The 19,088-nt window shown below is 43.4% G+C and overlaps 1 protein-coding gene across 1 annotated transcript in view; it reads left to right on the top strand.

Moving 5' to 3' along the window:
* Nucleotides 1-19,088, top strand: part of cicb (capicua transcriptional repressor b) — a 65,889-nt gene that overhangs the window by 9,520 nt on the left and 37,281 nt on the right. Inside the window, exon 2 of the mRNA XM_061777849.1 lies at nucleotides 1,681-5,495. Within this exon, the coding sequence (XP_061633833.1) occupies nucleotides 1,772-5,495 (3,724 nt within the window). The 5' untranslated portion in view covers nucleotides 1,681-1,771. The remainder of the gene's footprint in view (nucleotides 1-1,680; nucleotides 5,496-19,088) is intronic.

Raw genomic sequence — 19,088 nt, 5'->3', positions numbered from 1 at the left:
ACTGCCACTGACGTACATATTGGCGACGTTGCATCGCTTTGGATTTGAGATCAGCATAGCTTTTATAGTAGAAGATAAAGATTGGGGTAAATCTTGGCTTGTCATGTCGATTATGAGGGAGAGAAATGCCAACATGTTGGATTTCGGAAAGGTTTAGGCACCTCACACTCAAACAGAGTATGTATGTATGGTATAAACAGAGTTGTGGTAGTGTTGCTAGAAAAGATGACAGTTCATCAAGTGAATGCGAAACGGCATGTAAAAAAAAGCTACAGGCGCTCAACTCGAGCAGTGCGGTGAGTCAGCATCACTCACGGCGCGTTTCTTAGTTGTACTGTATATCTCTTAATAAATTATTATTTACCAGTCATGTTTTTGTTGTTTTATGCTTTGAGGTGTCACAAAAGCAAAAATGTTTGCATCAAAGTTTCTCGTCACGGAAAGCTCATTTTCTCAGCTTTTTGGTCAGAAACTCTTGCTTTTGGTGTAACCAACCCATGTTCTCCTGTTGATTGCAAAAGAATGGAAAAGCGAGAAACAAACTTTTTTTACTCGTGAAAGAAGAGAGTCTGTCTACTCTTTCTTTTGGTAGGTTCTGTGCCTATGTTGTAACTGAACACAATATTCTATGGATCTTGAGTTTATAATTATATATTATATAATATATGTTGTTCATAATTATATTATAATTCCAATATTTGGAAGCTTTGAAAACGGCTGGCAATAAATGAGTTAATAACGTTGCGATACTGCAAGCATTTTTTGTGAGCAAACCCCTTTTTTAAAATAAATTGAACAATATTTTAACGAAAGATTTTCCTTGATTTCTTACTTAAAAACCAGTCATCATAAATGTGTTTTGTATATGTAATAATAATATGACTAAACGATTATACACTTGTGGTTTCACAGTCATAACAGCCCACTGAGGGGAAATTATAACTACATTGTGGCCCCCAACAAAAATGAATTTGACATCCTAGGTAAAGGCAGTCAATGGGATACTTAAGTAAAGGCAATGGAGCGACCTTGGATGTCCTTTATCTTTTTTTCCAAAACGGTTGCATATGGCAGAGGGAAGCGTTTATGAGTGAAGTTTATAAATCCTCAGTACTAGGCGACACACTGCAACGCAGTAAATGTCAAATGTCCAACCATGCCAATTGTTACAATTTGGATTGAAGATAGAGCGGCATGGTGATGCATGTGGTTAGTCTCAAAGTCAAAGGTTCTGAGTTCAAATCTTGACCATGTGGGTTTTTTTATTCTGTTTTCCTCCTTCGTTCCATGAATGGATAATTAAAGAGTTGAAATTGTCCATAAGTGTAAATGTGAGTGTGAAGGTGTTGTTTGGATATACATTTTGGTTGGGTGGAGTTTGTGTGGGTTACCCGTTTTCCTCCCACTTTGTCAAAAACATGCATACTGTATATGGTTAATGGAAGACTACAGTAAATCCAATGGCGTTAGTGTACATGTCAAGTGTGAATGCTTGTTTTTCTATATTTAACCTGTGATTAACTGGCGACCAGTCTAGAGTATACCTCACATCTCACCCAGTGTGCTAACCTGAATAGGATACACAGTAGAAAATGGATGCATGCATTAAGAATTAAGAATTAATTAATAAATTTATTATATAAGAATTAAATGACCGTGTCTTTCTATCTTCCCTTCTAGCTCTGTAATACAGAGAAGCGAAGACAGAAGTGCCTTAAAGGAGAGAGTGAGAGAGAAGAGTAACGTCACGCAAATCTGCATCGAAGTAGAAATGAGTCCGTTAAAGAAACAACGGGGGCGATCTCCTTTGTCGTCCCGAGGCCGAGGGGGGCGAAGGCGAGCGGGCGCTAAGGCTCCTCAAGAGAAAGACCCAAAAAGAATAAAGCGGGAGTCACCCGGCAAAACACCACAGAGCACACCCAGCACTTTCTCCAAGCAGAGCCCACCCACAGCAGCCGACCTTCACAAGGATCCGACCGCAGACAACGATGCCTCCAGGAGGGGAGAGTTGACCGGGCTGAGGAAACCGGTCGAGTCCGCCGATAAGGATGCGGTAAAGACAGCAAAAGATGTGACGGCGTGCCAAAGCACGTCCATTGACTCTGTAGCATCCCCTACCTCTCCCGCCACGCCGCAAAGCACGGCCACACCGCCCCTGGCCGCCAACCACAATCCCAGCCCAGCCTCGGTGTCTAGCAGAAAAACAGCCACTTTTAAGGCTCGCGTTCCCAAAAAGAAATACACGTATGAGCACTTTGCCAGCAACGCCACTCCTCCCACCATCCTTCCTACCTCCAGCCCTGCACCCACAGGCAACACTTCCTGCAATAGCAACAGCAAAACCGGTGACAGTGTAAATCTAACTCTGAATAATCTGAGGAACTGCAACAATGTTGGTCATATAATTAACAAAAAAACAGATGCTACTATAAACACTACAAAAAATAACACTAGCATGGCCAATAGCAGTGTAAATAGCAGAAATAATGTGTACTCAGGTAATCAGTCATCATTACAACATGTGACCAGTAAAGCCACAGAACATAATGGGGCTCTCAGGACAGTAGCCACCCAAGAAAAAGAGTCCCAGGTGGGGGAGAATGAATCAGAGGGGGCCCCCAACTCAGTGCACTCTTCCTCCACTGACACAGCCAGTGAGCACTCCGCTGATCTAAACGTGATAGATGCAAACGGACCAAGCAATCGAAAGACCCCCGCCCCCTCGCTGAACTTGCTGCCCAAGGGAGTTAGTGATACAGGCGGGCTTGCTGAAGCACTTGCTAAAGGTTTGAAAAACCAGAGAGTGTTGGGTCGCCAGATAAGGAGCTCCATGGAGAGCAGTGTCTGCAGTACAGTTCAAGGGGGGTTCAGGACAAGAGACTCATACCCCCTGTCCCCAGTGTTCAGACCTGGTGTGGTAAGGGGGGTCAGTGGGGGTACTGTTGAAGTTCAACTCCAAGGAAAGGACACAATTGTTAAATATCCTTTTAATGGCGGAACCATGATGACAGCATCAGGATCTGGGGCCATTGTCGAGTTAGTTTTGGATGCCCCCCCACCCGGCATGTCGCCTGTAGCGGTTAGTACCAAAGTGTGTGTACCCTTCGGTGGAGAGGAGGGGGGTCCTTTGCTGTACAGAGAGGGCGTTGTCTCTCAGGTGGACCCCCACCCCGGTGTCTCGTTCCCCTACCAGGTGGTCCTGATTGAAGATGGAGAGACCTTGGATGGTGGCACTGGCCGTCAGGAGGGAGAAAAAAGTCAAGCTCAGACCGTGTGGGTTTCCCGACAGAATCTGAGACTGCTCACCCCTCCCTGGGATGTCCCACAATTTGAGGGTGGGGGTGCGCGGGAGAGACAGCGGGACAGAGAAAGGGAAGAAAGAGAGTGGAGGGAGGAGATGGAGGTGGAGAGAGAGGTTTGCCAGTTGAGTAGTGGAATGGGTGTACTGGGAGGGGGAGCAAGGCTGAACCACGGCTTGTCTCATCAAGGGGTTGCCACGGGGCATCCCTATGGAAACATACATCCGCCTCCTCATCCCTCCACTGTTACTCCTAGTGGGGGGGCCACCACGGTCTACTCAGACAGACAGAAACAGAAACAAGTCAACATCCCAGAGGAAGATGTTGAGGTATCTCGTTTTAACATGTCAGGACCACCCAAAACAAACTCTACCATGTCACAGCACAGAAATATAATTTCAAAGTCCAGTAGCTACCACCCGTCCTCACCTCACCTCTCTGTAGTGAGAGGTTTGGGACCCCCTCATTTCTCCACCCTAGCAAGCCCCCAGCCTCCTCCTTCACCTGCCTTACTCAGTTCCGAAATGAACAGCACTCCACCAAATCTACCTCCAACCAAGATCACTCCCACTCAGACCCAGACACAATTGTCCATGGGGGGGACTTCCTCTACCTCTTCTCGCTCCAGGACACCCCTCTCGTTGGCTCAGCAGAAATACAAGAAGGGCGACGTTGTGTGCACCCAGAACGGTATCCGTAAAAAGTTCAACGGCAAGCAGTGGAGGAGGCTGTGCTCCAAGGAGGGCTGTATGAAGGAGTCTCAGCGTCGCGGCTATTGCTCCAGACACCTGTCGATGAGGACCAAGGAGATGGAGGCCACTGGAGGAGGGGAGAGGGCCGGAGGGGGCAGCAGCTCAGGGACGGTGACACCGTCTGACCTGCGGGGCAGAGTGAGCAGTGAGTTCGAATGGGATGACACGTCGAGGGAGAGTAGCGAGACCAGTAGCAGGGGAGACTCCAGACCCCGCTTGCTCCTCCCTTCCGTCCTCCCCCATGACCTGTCGGCACGCTTCGACTTCGACGAGTGTGAGGCGGCTACTATGCTGGTGTCGCTAGGAAGCTCCCGCTCTGGTACACCGTCCTTTTCTCCCGTATCCAATCAGTCCCCCTTCTCCCCTGCCCCCTCTCCCTCACCCTCCCCGCTGTTTGGCTTCAGGCCGGCGAACTTCTCCCCAATTACCGCCTCCCCGGTTCTTCAACACCGGCGGCACAGGCAGCCAAGCGGCACAGGGGGGGGAGGGGGAGGGGGCAGCAAGGCGATGACCCCAGCCGGGGGAGGAGAGCGGGAGAGACACACTTCAGGCATCCAGCCGTCGTTCCACAGCAACCTGACGTTTACGGTCCCGATGAGCCCCAGTAAAAGAAAACCAGACGCACCCCCTCCACCGCACCTCCCCCTGCCCCTGCACCACCACAATTACACGCCTAAGACAGAGCTGGAGCAGGGTGACCTCAACAACTCTTTCAGGGTCCTGTCCCCGCAAACACCAGCGACACATTCCCACACACCCACCCTCTCCCGGCTGAGGGTAGCCACCACCCCCTCCTTGAGCAGGCCCCCGTCCCTCACAGCCGCCTCCCCTCCTCCTCTGCTAGTGTCCCCGGCACCTCCGTCCCCTCTGAACTCTGACGGAGGACCTCGTCGCGTGGTCCCTGTGTCCCAGCAGAGCTTGCGTGACTCCCCCGTCATTGTGAGGAATCCTGACGTTCCGCTGACAAAATTCATAGAGTGTCCCTTAGGAAAAGCAGGTGAAAAAGAAGGAGGGGTCGAACCTCCTTTAACTAAAGACAACGGCATAACCCCCTTCACACCCCAACCGATTTCTGGCCTCCAGGTTCCCGTACCCATCAACGCTGCAGCAGCCACAATCCCCAATGGCACCGTCCTTTTGCGAAATCCAGCACAAACTTTGCTGCTCGTGTCACCTTCGCCGTCCTCTCTACCCACCTCGGACACCCCCACCAGCGCCCACCTGCAGGCCCTCTCAGTCACCGTCAGCACAGCCGTCGCCACCCCCGTTCCATGCAGCGTGGACAGCTCTGGGGGAAGAGGGCAGAACCGGGGCTTTGAGGGCGGGGTGCAGCAGCCGGTCCCCTGCCACCCCTCCCCCACGGCACTTCTGCCCCTGATCCTACCTGTGGAGAGCCTTCACCCCGCACCGCGAAAGGACATCATCATGGGACGACCTGGCACAGGTGAGAACGCTTACATTTGTGTTGGTTTGTGTGAGGTCAGGGACCTTTGTAAAAATGCAGTCACAATACACACATGGTCTGTAATGGATTACGTACACAATAAAATACAAAAAAATTATGGTGGAAAACAAATGACATGAAAAAAGGTAAAAAGGAACATAGCGACATTAATGGACTATCATTCGTTGCAAATGTTGCCCATCAATTAGAATTGTTACAACTAAGTAATTTTGAATAATACAAACTACTAAGTAATTACAAAGGAATATAATCAGGGACAATTAGCCAAACTGTCTTGGCACAGGACAAATTTATGTATTGCAAAAATATTCCTCTTTTTCAAGAGTTAATTTTTTTGTCGATGCGGCATTTTATGACAGTCTGGCACGTTACTTATTAGGTGCTTTATTAACAGCTCTCATTCATTGGCATACAAACCAAAGAGAACATTACATGAAAGCACTGAATCGTGTTAACCAAAATGGTCAGAAACTGAGCATCAAGGCCACACTAAAAAGAAAATAAATAATGTCACTATGGGGAAAAAGTCAGACTCCTGCATTTAGGTTTGTGTGGGAATTTTCACTCATAATTATTGTAATTTTTTGATTATTATGTCATTATTATGGCGGCACGGTGGGCGACTGGTTAGAGCGTCAGCCTCACAGTTCTGAGGACCCGGGTTCAATCCCCGGCCCCGCCTGTGTGGAGTTAGCATGTTCTCCCCGTGCCTGCGTGGGTTTTCTCCGGGCACTCCGGTTTCCTCCCACATCCCAAAAACATGCATTAATTGAAGACTCTAAATTGCCCGTGGGCATGACTGTGAGTGTGAATGGTTGTTTGTTTCTATGTGCCCTGCGATTGGCTGGCAACCAGTTCAGGGTGTACCCCGCCTCCTGCCCGATGATAGGCTCCAGCACGCCCGCGACCCTAGTGAGGAGAAGCGGCTCAGAAAATGGATGGCTGGATGGCATAACTTTTTTCAGTATTTTTACAACTTTTTCAATGTAATTAATTATATGACTAATTTCTCATAACTATTGACTTTTGACTTGTCCCACTATCACAGTGAGCTACTTGCATGATGTCTTTGTTCTCGTTACTTTGTTACTTTCTTGAAAAACTGTCACGTAATATTAACATTGTAACATTATGATACTTTCTTGTAATATGATTTTATTCATAACTTTATTCTTGTAACCATATCTTTATTCTTGTAAACTTCCAACTTTATTCTTGTAACATTACAATTTTATTTTTATAACATTAAGACTATTCTTGTAAGATTGTGACTTTTTCTCATAATATTTTAACTTCATTCTTGTAATCTTCTGATCATATTCTGATAACATTACAATTCTATTCTCGTAACATTACTATTTTCTTCCCGTAACTTGAAAACGTCCCCCCCCCCCCCCCCCCCCCCCCCCAAAATCACGTAATATTATGACTTTATTTTTGCAATGTCACAACTTTAGTCTTCTTTACTCTAGTAACATTCCGACTTTATTCTGGTAGCATTGCAACTTCATTTTCATAAAACTGCGAATTACTTTTCTTGTAACGTTACTATTTTGTTATCGTAGCGTTACTACTTTTCTCATGTAACATTACTACTTTATTGTCGTAATTCCAATTTTATTCTCATAAGATTAAAATGTTTTCCTTGTACCATTACAACGTATTCTTGTCGCTGTATGATTTTTTTGTTGTTGCACTTTTACTGTTTTTTTTTCCTTTTCATTATGGCCCTAATACTCCTCCATAGTTTTTAATGCACTGAATTTAAAAGATTGCATTCCGAAAGTGAGAAATTTATTTTTTATCTCCATATATTTTATCCTAAAATACCAGGCAATTATAAATATGCTACTATCACCATCAACAGAAATTCATAATTTGGATAAACATTAATTTACAAGTAGAACTTAATCGTCATTGCAGTGTCACATCCGCTTCACTCATCTCATATCAGATCATGTCCACAGTATTGAACCACAAATGTGGCATGATACGCTAGTGGCGCCGATGCCTGCCGAATAACTGTCACGTAAGCCGACATGCTGTCGTCCCATACGGTCGTCATTCTTGTGTGTCACGCCGAAGCTGATGGTCATGTGGCCTGTGCAATCACCTGCAATTCGTCTCACGGACCTAATAATGCACAGCTGATGTCCCAAAATTGAACATGCTCGCTAAAACGGCACTAATTCAGTAGTTATGGTTTCTTTCACATGGCCATTGTCCATGAGAATCATATAAATGTATAATCATTTCATCATATTATTTTATATACACAATTATTTAACAACAATTTGAAATCAGAAGTCATGGAAAATAGTGACAATCAATTAAATCTAAATACTAGTGTCCAATATATGTTAAGAAGGGATTCATTGGGAAAAAAAAATAGCTTGTAATTTATGGAAAAAGTGACTTTTTTTTGCAATTTTGGTACAGATTTTCTGCCAAAATGAAGAGTACAAATCAATTTAGCAGGAAGCATGAAGTAGACACTGTTGATTTGCTTTAGTGGGTCACAAAAAAATGATGTGCCCGAGTTGAGTTCGACATCTGCCTTAAAGCATCATAGTAGATATACTAAAATACTCTTACATGTTTTTTTAATCTGTGCATTTTGAACTGAGATTGAGGGAAGAAAGTAGACGGTGTTTTTGTGGGAATGAGACGTGTTCCCCAGGATGTGCTTTGACGACGTTATATATTCGAAGTCATTATAGACGGACGGATGTGGGTGTGGAAAGATGGTAAATATCAGTTAAAAAAATAGAAAGTTAGAAATCAGTGTTAGAGACTCGAATCCAAAACACAAGTAAGCGCCGGATTAGAAATTAACATTTCATGACAAGAGCATGAGTGGCTATGGAAGGTGCTGTATGTAGGCCAGTTAGGGAGCAGCTTGTTGGTGTTGATTTGCTGTTTTGATAGCTGCCAGACAAAATGAGGTTTAAATCCGTAAGAGAAAAAAATAGAGAGAAGGTGATGGCTCAGAGAAATAAAAATAAAGCATCTGTGTCAATATTTTGCCTGAACATGACAGGTTTATTTAGCGTGCAAATCCTCTGACTTCTTCAATGTGTATATTTGTTTTATTAGTGACTCATGCCACGACGTAGTGAAACAATGTGTCGGCAGGTACTGTACATACCTATCTAAAAATGCGTGTTTCTTATGTGTGTGTTCCTTGTATTGTCGTGAACTATTTTAAGTGTCGTTGCTTCAAAGTCTGCAGTGACGTGCTCCAAAAAAGAAATGTTGGTCCCTTGCGGCAACCCACTCCACAAACATGATGAACGCAGTGCATGTTAAAGGGTGAGGGCATATCATTTTAAATTATTTCTTCGTATATTAGCTACGGGAGTTTACTTACTGTATCTGCAGAGAGAACCAGGCATCCATTGGGGGTAAGGTGCTACTACTGCACAGAGGCTTTTATTTACACTAACATATTTTTATCATATCAAATAATATTGCTTATTTTACTTAAAAAAAAAAAACTAAATAATAAATATTTTTTCAACAAATTCCTGACAATTATTTAAAATAATAATTAAATGTAATTAATAAAAACTCAATATTTTGTCACTGGCCAATGAAAAGATTGTATCACCAGATTATTATTTTTTTATTATATTTTTCCGAAAATACTCAAAAATGATTTTCCTTCCTTCTTTTTTACCCCCAAAAAATTCTAATTGGAGTTCGAGTACTGAGTGTGGTGCCTTTACATACAAGCTGTTGCTTGGCTGATTTTTTTTGTCTTAAGATACCAGTACAATTTAAGATACGAGTGTGCTTTAGACCCCCCGCTGCTGTTTGGCAGCAGCAAACTTCACAACATCCGGCCACCATCAATTCACATTAGTTTCCTTGCAGTGGAAGGACAGTATCAGTTTGGGGCAGTAATGCACCATTAAGTTGGGTTGTCTACCGCCAATAGACCCCACAGGTGAGGGGGAACACGGAAAGAATACATTAGATACAGTTGTGTTTTATGCATGCATTTTTCATGTTTCCAGGTTATATGGAGAGCAAATGTTAGTGTTTTTATACACCACAATGCTGTTCAGTGCAGTTCTTGCTATTAAAAAAAAAACACGTTAAAAAAAGTTGGGTGTTTTTAGGGGGCTGGAACAGATTTCCATTCAGTTCAGTGGGGAAAGTTGATTTGAGATACGAGCGTTTTAAGAGTCGAGTGTGGTCACAGAAGAAATTAAACACGTATCTCTCTGTAGAGTCTTTTCACTGGATAGTAAAGATGCAGAGTTTATAGATACACTTTCTCTTTAACTCATTTATGGCAACCCTCCCAGTTAACGTGCATATTGGCATATTTGACACAGCTCAGTGGAGGCACGGTGGACGACTGGTTACCACATCTGCCTCACAGTTCTGAGGACCTGAGTTCAAATCCGACCTCCCTGTGTGGTGTTTGCATGTTCTCCCCGTGCCTGCGTGGCGTTTCTCCGGGTACTCCGGTTTCCTCCCACATCCCAAAAACATGCGTGGTAGGTTGATTGAAGACTCTAAATAGCCTGTAGGTGTGAATGTGAGTGCGAATGGTTGTTTGTTCATATGTGCTCTGCGATTGACTGGCGACCAGTTGAGGGTGTACCCCGCCTTTTGCCCGAAGATAGCTGGGATGGGCCCCAGCACGCCCGCGACCCTAGTGAGGATAAGTGGTACAGAAAATGTATGGATGGATGGGAAAAAATGCGATATTTATGCTTTCACGATATACAATTAATTGGGCCAATGCAGCAATTCAGGCTGAGGCCACTATTTGAGGAAATACGACACCCAATTTATCTGTTTTCTAGTAATTACAGTGTTTTACTTTTGGTAGAAAAGACAAAATTCTCTTGAGACATCTTCCATTTTGTCTGAAACATTCTGCGATGCACACAGAAGCACTTCTGTCGTTAAACTCCACCTTAAACTTCAGCTTTACAGATGCCATGCGTGCTTTATGTGTGTTGTAATAATGACGTCTACCGTTACACATTGTGGTGTTAATCATTCAATCTTCACCTAAAAAATGAAAAAGAGGTGGCTCATGGAAGTGTGATGTTTATTCTTTCAAGATGAATGACGTTAATTAATTAGGGTATGGCACATAGTTAAGTAGAGGCCAATGGCCCCTATTGGAGGAAATATGAAATCCCAATATTTTTCTATTACATTAGTGCATTACTTTTCATTAAAACAAATCTGATAGTGAGAGAGCAGAAGGAGCCTATTTTTTTTTTTTTTTAGGTGTGGTGTTTTTTTTTTGTTGTTTTTTTTTTGCTGGTGTACAATGCAGATTAATTGGGGCATGACATCTATTTGAAGGGAGGTCACTATTTGAGGAAACACACCACATCCAGTCTTGTTCTACTTACAATGAATGACTTTTCGTATAAAATTCTACTAAATTCAATCCACATATGTATTATCACAGCCGCCTGTACAATTCACTTCAACCGGGCCCCTTCGGCCTCCCGTGTGAACGCACGTCTTGCCGTATCGAGGCGCGCGACTGTGACAGAGAAGTGGACAGGAAGGGGAGCGCTGTCATTTTGAGTGTATGCTCCCGCCTCACAGCCCCTTTTATACGGCTGAAAGGACGCCGAATGGATAAATAGCATCCCTTTGTGCCGGATCACGCATGGTTGCCCGTGTGCATGTGCCTTTATTTTGACGGGCTTTGAGTGGGCGTCACGTACGTGGGCGTTTTTTTCTTGAGGTATAGACTGAGAAATGCAGCGTGAAACCTCTGTGTACGTATGGAAAGCCGAGGGAAAGAAGCAGTACTTGTGAGAGTGTGTGTTGTGTAGGTGTTTGTCATATACTGTTACATTGTACGCCAACCAACTAACGCCAACTATAGCAGGGGTCAGAGGTTAACAGAAAAACAGCATGCATTTGAATTCTGTCCCAAATATTTTTTTCATCACTGTCAAATAAAATAATATCTCAAACAATTCTATAGTATTCCCAAAAATATTTATTGTAGATTTGTCACACTAAACTGAGGTGAAAAATGTAATAAAAACTTAAGGAAGGCTTGTTCAAAAATAACTTTATTTACACATATAGATATAGAGTAGATTATAGATGTTCCTTAATTGCCTGAAAATAGAACAATAAATATTAATGAAACATAAAATAAAAAAGTTATTTAAAAATTTGAATATATGCTAGTGTTTTAGTAGTTGACGAATGAAAACCGTAAAGAAAAATATTTGATATATTTATTGCTGTTATTGCTGGTAGATAGATAGAGGGATTTTATTTTTTATTTCTTTATTATAAATGTATTTTTAATAGTACTAAACAATAATTGTTCCATAATAATATAAATATTTGATTTATTTCTTGACACTTGCTTTGTAATTTGTCAAGAAATTAATAGAATAACTATAGAAATATTCTGGTCATGTTTTAACAACAAATATATATTACATGACTATCCATCCATCCATTTACTAAGACGCTTATCCTCACAGGGGTCGCGGGAGTGCTGGACCCTATCTCAGCTACCATCGGGCAGGACGCAGGGTACACCCTGAACTGGTTGTCAGCCAATCACAGGGTACACAACCATTCGCACCCACATTCACACCTAGGGGCAATTTAGAGACTTCAATTAACCTACCACACATGTTTTTTGGGATGTGGGAGGAAACCGGAATGCCCGGAGAAAACCCACGCAGGGGAGAACATGCAAACTCCACACAGGCGGAGCCGGGGATTGAACCCCGGTCCTCAGAACTGTGAGGCAGACACTCTAACCTGTCATCTACCGTGCCGCTTATTACATGAATATATATACACACACACACACACACATATATACATTTACAGTGTTCCCTCGTTTTTCACGGTTAATGGGGACCAGAACCCCCCAGGAAAGGTGAAAAACTGCGAAGTAGGATTTGAAAAATTATCACTTAAACAAAAAAAGTTATTGCGAACACAACAGCGTGGATTAGACTGGCGAGACACAACAAGGGAAGATGCTGGGTGAGGCTGCGATGATGCGCAGCCAATCAGCTCACGGGATAAATCCACTCGTGCTCTCATTGGTCGATGTCGTGCCGGGAACCAATCACGCGCTTTGTATGAGTGCCCATACAGTACAGGCATGTACAGGCATGTACAAAGCCTCTGAGTCAACTCATCTCTTTGTTTGGCATGCAGGGCGCGCATCAACATGAAACAACGCGTCTTATTATGAATATTTTGGAAAAACCCGCGAAGCACTAAAGCCGCAAAACGTGAAGCGCGAAATGGCGAGGGAACACCATATATACACACACACACGCATACTTTTCAAGTTAAATACATAATATTATAATAATAATTCTAATATTTTTCTTTGCTCCTTTAATATTTTTTTTCTATACTCCTGTGTGGAGTTTGCATGTTCTCCCCGCCGTGCCTGCGTGGGTTTTCTCCAGGCACTCCGGTTTCCTCCCACATTCCAACAACATGCAAGGTAGGCTAATTGACAACTCTAAATTACCCGTAGGTGTGAATGTGAGTGCGAATGGTTGTTTGTTTATATGTGCCCTGCGATTGGCTGCCGACCAGTTCAGGGTGTACCCCGCCTCCTGCCCGATGATAGCTGGGATAGGCTCCAGCACGTCCGCGATCCTAATGAGGAGAAGCGGCTCAGAAAATGGATGGATGGATATTCAGGCACTTTACGGAGCCTTATGTCTGGTATAAACAATCTGAACTTAACTCAATTTGCTCAGCTTGTACATTGGCTGAGTCGTGTCAAATGGGAGGATTTACATTGCACACAATTTGGTTTCAATTAAAAAACACCGTACATACCCACTGAACTGAACTGAAAATATAGTTCTTACATAGTGCTTGAAAATAGAAAAATAAATAGAGTAAATATTAAAGACGTTGCGGAAAAGAAGGTCAAATATTATGGATATAAACAAAATCTTAATTACTCTGTTATCTAACAGGTCTTTGACGTTTTCTCCTTTCAAAACACGACATGATCTGATTACACTGAAACTTGGTTCCTTGGACTTCTCTCCTCATTGCTTGCTTACCTCGCACACACCCACTCGCTGCACTCGCAAAGCTTCCCTGAACAAACGATTTTTAGAGAGTCGTGTCACGCTGGAGTAGCTAAAATGTACGTAATTGGTCAGTGCATAACAACTCTAAACCCTGGTTAATTTACAGGCATTTGTCAAAATAATCTAATAGCAGCTCTTGGTCCATGTAAAAAGGTGTCCGGACTTTACAACATAATCCAACTCATTTCACTCTTTATAATCAAATGTTTAGCCAGAAAATAATTTCTTTAATACTCAAAACCTTCTTTTTATGTGTGTCAAATAAGCCATTGCACGGTCGTACAATTTACGCGGCATCTGTCATACGTGTATGTGCTGGCCCATAAAAGACTACGCTAATGAGTCAGTAAATGTCTTCTCCCAACTCGCCATAAAAAAAACGCACAGAATCTGGCAGAAATACAATTAGCGGCAAGGTGAGGACTGAGTGAGACCCTATTTTACGGTGTGTGTGTGTGTGTGTGTGTGCGTGTGTGTGTGCGTGTGCATGTGTGTGTGTTTGTGCGTGCGTGCGTGTGTGGGAGAGAGCGAGTGAGGGTAACCAGGCGTCAATCACAGAGTGCTGGCTTTCGTGTGTCTGTGAGCACCAAAACGTCTGTTTCCATGGCAACAAAGCAAACATCCTCCTAATGAAACAGTGACATAACATGGAGGCAATAAATACAATGGTGTGTGTGTGTGGGTAATCTGATGACACAATTTTTTAGAAACTGAAATGCCCACTGATGGGAGAAAGGTTCCCCACCCGTGGTGTAGATGATTTTTTTCTCCCACAGTCATTAATGTACACAGAATTTTTAATGTGACATTTTATATTATTAATACAAGTCTCATCGTGTAGCAAGTTCGGAGAGTGTGTTTGCCGGACTTTATCGGGGTACACATATACTGATAATTGTGCTGGATCTGAGCATTTTCCATCGCTTGACTAGGCAGCAAAGGCCTGATTATTGGATGTCTCTGAAATATTATCCAAAGCGATTATCTTGTGGTGTGGGGTGTGTTAAGATTGATTTTTTTTTTCTGCCTGATCTTGAAAGTGGCTAAAGACGATTGCACACATACCGACAATCAGGCTTAATTTCAAAAAAATGTTCACCCCTCCGATAAAATTCAGCAAGGCCGGATTACCGGATGGCTCTAAAAGATTATCCTGAGTGATTATACTGCGGTTTGGTGTGTGTGTTCAGAGTAACTTTTTTTCTCCCTGATCTTGATTATGGCTAAAGCAGGGTACACACATCCCGACAAGTGCACATAATTTGAGCTTTTTTTTATGATCAAAGTCGGCAAAGGCCCGATCGTTGCTTAGCTCTGAAAGATTATCCTAAGTGATTGTACTGTGGTGTGCGGTGTCTTAAGAGTGATTTTTCCTCCTTGAATCTGCTTGGAGAACTGACAGCCGTAAAAGGGGGGGTTAACCACATACCAACAATCAGGCAGAATTGGAGCATTTTCCACCCTTCCCATCAAAGTAAGTACAGTGGGTACAGAAAGTATTCAGACCCCCTTAAATTTTTCACTCTTTGTTATATTGCAGCCATTTGCTAAAATCATTTAAGTTCTTTTTTTCCCTCATTAATGTACACACAGCACCCATATTGACAGAAAAAACAGAATTGTTGGAATGTTTGCAGATTTATTAAAAAAGAAAAATTTAAATATCACACAGCCATAAGTATTCAGACCCTTTGCTGTGACACTCATATTTAACTCGGGTGCTGTCCGTTTCTTCTGATCATCCTTAAGATGCTTCTAAACCTTCATTGGAGTCCAGCTGTGTTCCATTATGCTGATTGAACTTGATTAGGAAAGCCACACCCCTGTCTATATAAGACCTTACAGCTCACAGTGCATGTCAGAGCAAATGAGAATCATGAGGTCAAAGGAACTACCTGAAGAGCTCAGAGACAGAATTGTGGCAAGGCACAGAGCTAGCCAAGGTTACAAAAAGATTTCTGCTGCACTTAAGGTTCCTAAGAGCACAGTGGCTTCCATAATCCTCAAATGGAAGACGTTTAGGACGACCGGAACCCTTCCTCGAGCTGGCCGTCCGGCCAAACTGAGTAATCTTGGTGAGAGAGGTAAAGAAGAACCCAAGGATCCCTGTGGCTGAGCTCCAGAGATGCAGTCGGGAGATGGGAGAAAGTTCTAGTTCACTGCAGCCCTCCACCAGTCGGAGCTTTATGGCAGAGTGGCCTGACGGAAGCCTATCCTTAGTGCAAGACACATGAAAGTCCGCCTGCAGTTTGATTAAAACAAAAACAAAAACAAAAAAACACCTGAAGGACTCCAAGATTCTCTGGTCTGATGAGACCAAGATAGAACTTTTTGGCCTTGATTCTAAGCGGTATGTGTGGAGAAAACCAGGCACTGCTCAACACTTGTCCAATACAGTCCAAACAGTGAAGCATGGTGGTGGCAGCATCATGCTGTGGGGGTGTTTTTCAGCTGCCGGGACAGGGAGACTGGTTGCAATCGAAGAAAAGATTAATGCGGCCAAGTACAGGGATATCCTGGACAAAAACTTTCTCCAAAGTGCTCAGAACCTCAGACTGGGCCAAAGGTTCACCTTCAAAAAAGACAATGACCCTAAGCACACAGCTAAAATACCGAAGCAGTGGCTTCAGAACAACTCCGTGACTGTTTTTGAATGGCCCAGACAGAGCCCTGACTTAAACCCAATTGAGCATCTCTGGAAAGACCTGAAAATGGCTGCCCGACAACGTTCACCATCCAACCTGACAGAACTGGAGAGGATCTGCACGGAGGAATGGCAGAGGATCCCCAAATCCAGGTGTGAAAATCTTGTTGCATCATTCCCAAAAAGACTAATGGCTGTATTAGCTCAAAAGGGTGCTTCTACTAAATACTGAGCAAAGGGTCTGAATACTTATGGCTGTGTGATATTTCAGTTTTTCTTTTTGAATAAATCTGCAAAAATTTCAACAATCCCATTTTTTTCTTCTGTCAATATGGGGTGCTGTGTGTACATTAATGAGGAAAAAAATTAACAAATGATTTTAGCAAATGGCTGTAATATAACAAAAAGTGAAAATTTTAAGGGGGTCTAAATACTTTCCGTACTCACTGTAAATCCCCAGTAGTTGGATGTCTCATAAAGACTATCCTGAGCAATTATCCTATGGTGTGTAATGTTTTAAGAGTGATTTGCTCTCCCCAATCTAGAAAACGGCTGAAGCAGGGTACACACATACTGACAATCGGGCCAAAGAGTGATTATCTTGTGATGTGGGGTGTTTTAATTGTAATGTTTTCCCTCCCTGATCTGCTTGGACAATGGTCGTGCCAACAATCGTAAAAATGGTGTGCACACTTACTGATAATTGTCGTCAAATTTGAGCACTTTCCCCACTTCCGATCAAAGTCAGCAAAGGGCCAATTGTCAGATGTCTCTGAAAGACTGTACTTAGTGATTATATTGCGGTGTGGGTGTGTTAAGACTGATTTTTCCTCCCTGATTTGCTCGCAAAACGGTCGGGCTGACAATCGTAAATGTTAAACCTGTTCAATACTTGCAAACCCTTTTGTTTATGCTCACCAAAGAGTTGGGCGGAGCCACCAACTTCATGATTGTGACATGAAATGGAATGCTGTAGTTACCAGATAAGTTTCTTCTACTATCCAACTACTACTAGTAGTACTACTACTACTACTACTACTACCTTTTCTTCTTCACATTTTTAGGCAGTCTGGATGCCCCATGGCACTATGCCGCCCCTCACAGGTCAGTCTTGATACTACGACAGACAGCTAGTTTCAGGTAGGAGATTCTTGATTGTCTGTGCAAATATTGTTACGTGTGTGGTATGCTGTTTGTTATCTTGAGTAAGCCACACACTAAAAGAGCAGTAAGAACACACTTATCCGTTTTTCCCCAGTTGTGTATGTGGCCTTACATTTTAAAAATCAATGAAGTTGTTAAAAACAGTTATGTGTGTAAGAGAGCATTAATTAATTTTTAAAAAGAGCATTTTCTGCCTAACAAAACTGCGCCGGATAATTTATGCTCACCATAATTTTTTTTTAACCAATAATTATACTGTTTGGAGGGGCATTTTTATCGCATCTTAAATGTCGCCTTCTTTTCCTCAGAGCAACGTTCAAAATGGCCTCTTCACAACTAATACACTGACGTTCTTCCAAAATTGTGTGGAAATTGCAACATACTCTTTTCCGTGTCACTTACACACACACGACATGTCTCACACACACTTTTCACCACCATCTTTGGAAAAATAATGCTCCGCATTTTCATTTTTAACTCTTTACTCCATCGCACTGCAGTGGTGTCGCCTCCCCCTTTCTTCTCCTCTCTTGCTCTCCTCATCCTGGTCTACCCGGATACGAATACCCGGGAATAACATCCCCGCTCCCTCCCTCCCACCCGTGCCCCACACTTTTTACATAACGCTTTAAAGCCCTCGCATATCCTCACTGGCCATAGCAACAAGCACATCTGGATATTGCACGACCGCCTCCTGCCCTCTAAAAGACTTTTCCCGCAAAAAGTCATTTGGAAGATTAATCCTTAACTGTTAGGAATACTCTCAGTGGGATGGATTTTCAAAGTTTAAAAAAAATCATTATCAGGCCCTGACATCCCAAAAATGACAAATTCTTCATCCCTCTATCCTTGAACCTTTTTTTTGTGCCACACTGTATGTCTGTTCAATGTTTCTGCTGCTCAGAGCTTCTTGGGCATGTATTTGCATGCAAGTAGTGCCCCCATACGGCCAAACTGGAGCATTGCATGTGCAGCAGGGATGCTTTTTCTTTTGAGGTGGGGGGGTCTCAGGATACTTTAACGTCCCTCCATCAGTGTCTGATATCTCTCATTTGTTCACTACAGAACATTCTATTGCAATAGGACGCCTCCTTTAACTTCTCCTGACAGTAGGTCAAATTGTCTCTTTCGGGGGGAGGGGTATCCATAAATCGGGACGTGTGGTTCTGAGTCAGTTGACGGACAGGCGAGGTCCAATTCGATACGATAGGTGGCAACGGGCCCCGGCGACGAGACCTCAGGTGACTTGCCGGATCACTGTTGCCACGGTAACTGCGAAGGACTGCGGCATGTGAGTTATAATTGGACCGAGTAAATGGCGGGCGCCGGGGGAGGGCGGAAGACGGATCCAGGCGAGAACGAGATTGGACGGGAGGGTGACAGAAGGTGGCAGCTCGCCTAAACCATGGCCACCTGAAGCAACGAGTGGGAGTAAAAGTTTCTCAGTCATGTGGCGCACACACACACACACACATACAGACACACACACTAGGCTTATGATGTGTGTGCAATGGTAGAACACCTCCACAGTAACAGCGAGATTTTGTTCGGAATCTTAGTTGAAAGTTGAATCTTAGTTGAAAGGGGCTAGGGGTTCTATTTTTTTCACTCGAAGCCAGTGATAACTAGTGTGACTAAGTGTACCACTAAAGGTATATGAGCTCCATCTAGTGG

Source organism: Phyllopteryx taeniolatus, chromosome 6 (genome assembly GCF_024500385.1).
Source record: "Phyllopteryx taeniolatus isolate TA_2022b chromosome 6, UOR_Ptae_1.2, whole genome shotgun sequence".
NCBI lineage: Eukaryota > Metazoa > Chordata > Actinopteri > Syngnathiformes > Syngnathidae > Phyllopteryx > Phyllopteryx taeniolatus.
The sequence above is the reverse complement of the archived record's forward strand: the minus strand, read 5'-3'. Positions and strand labels throughout refer to the sequence as shown.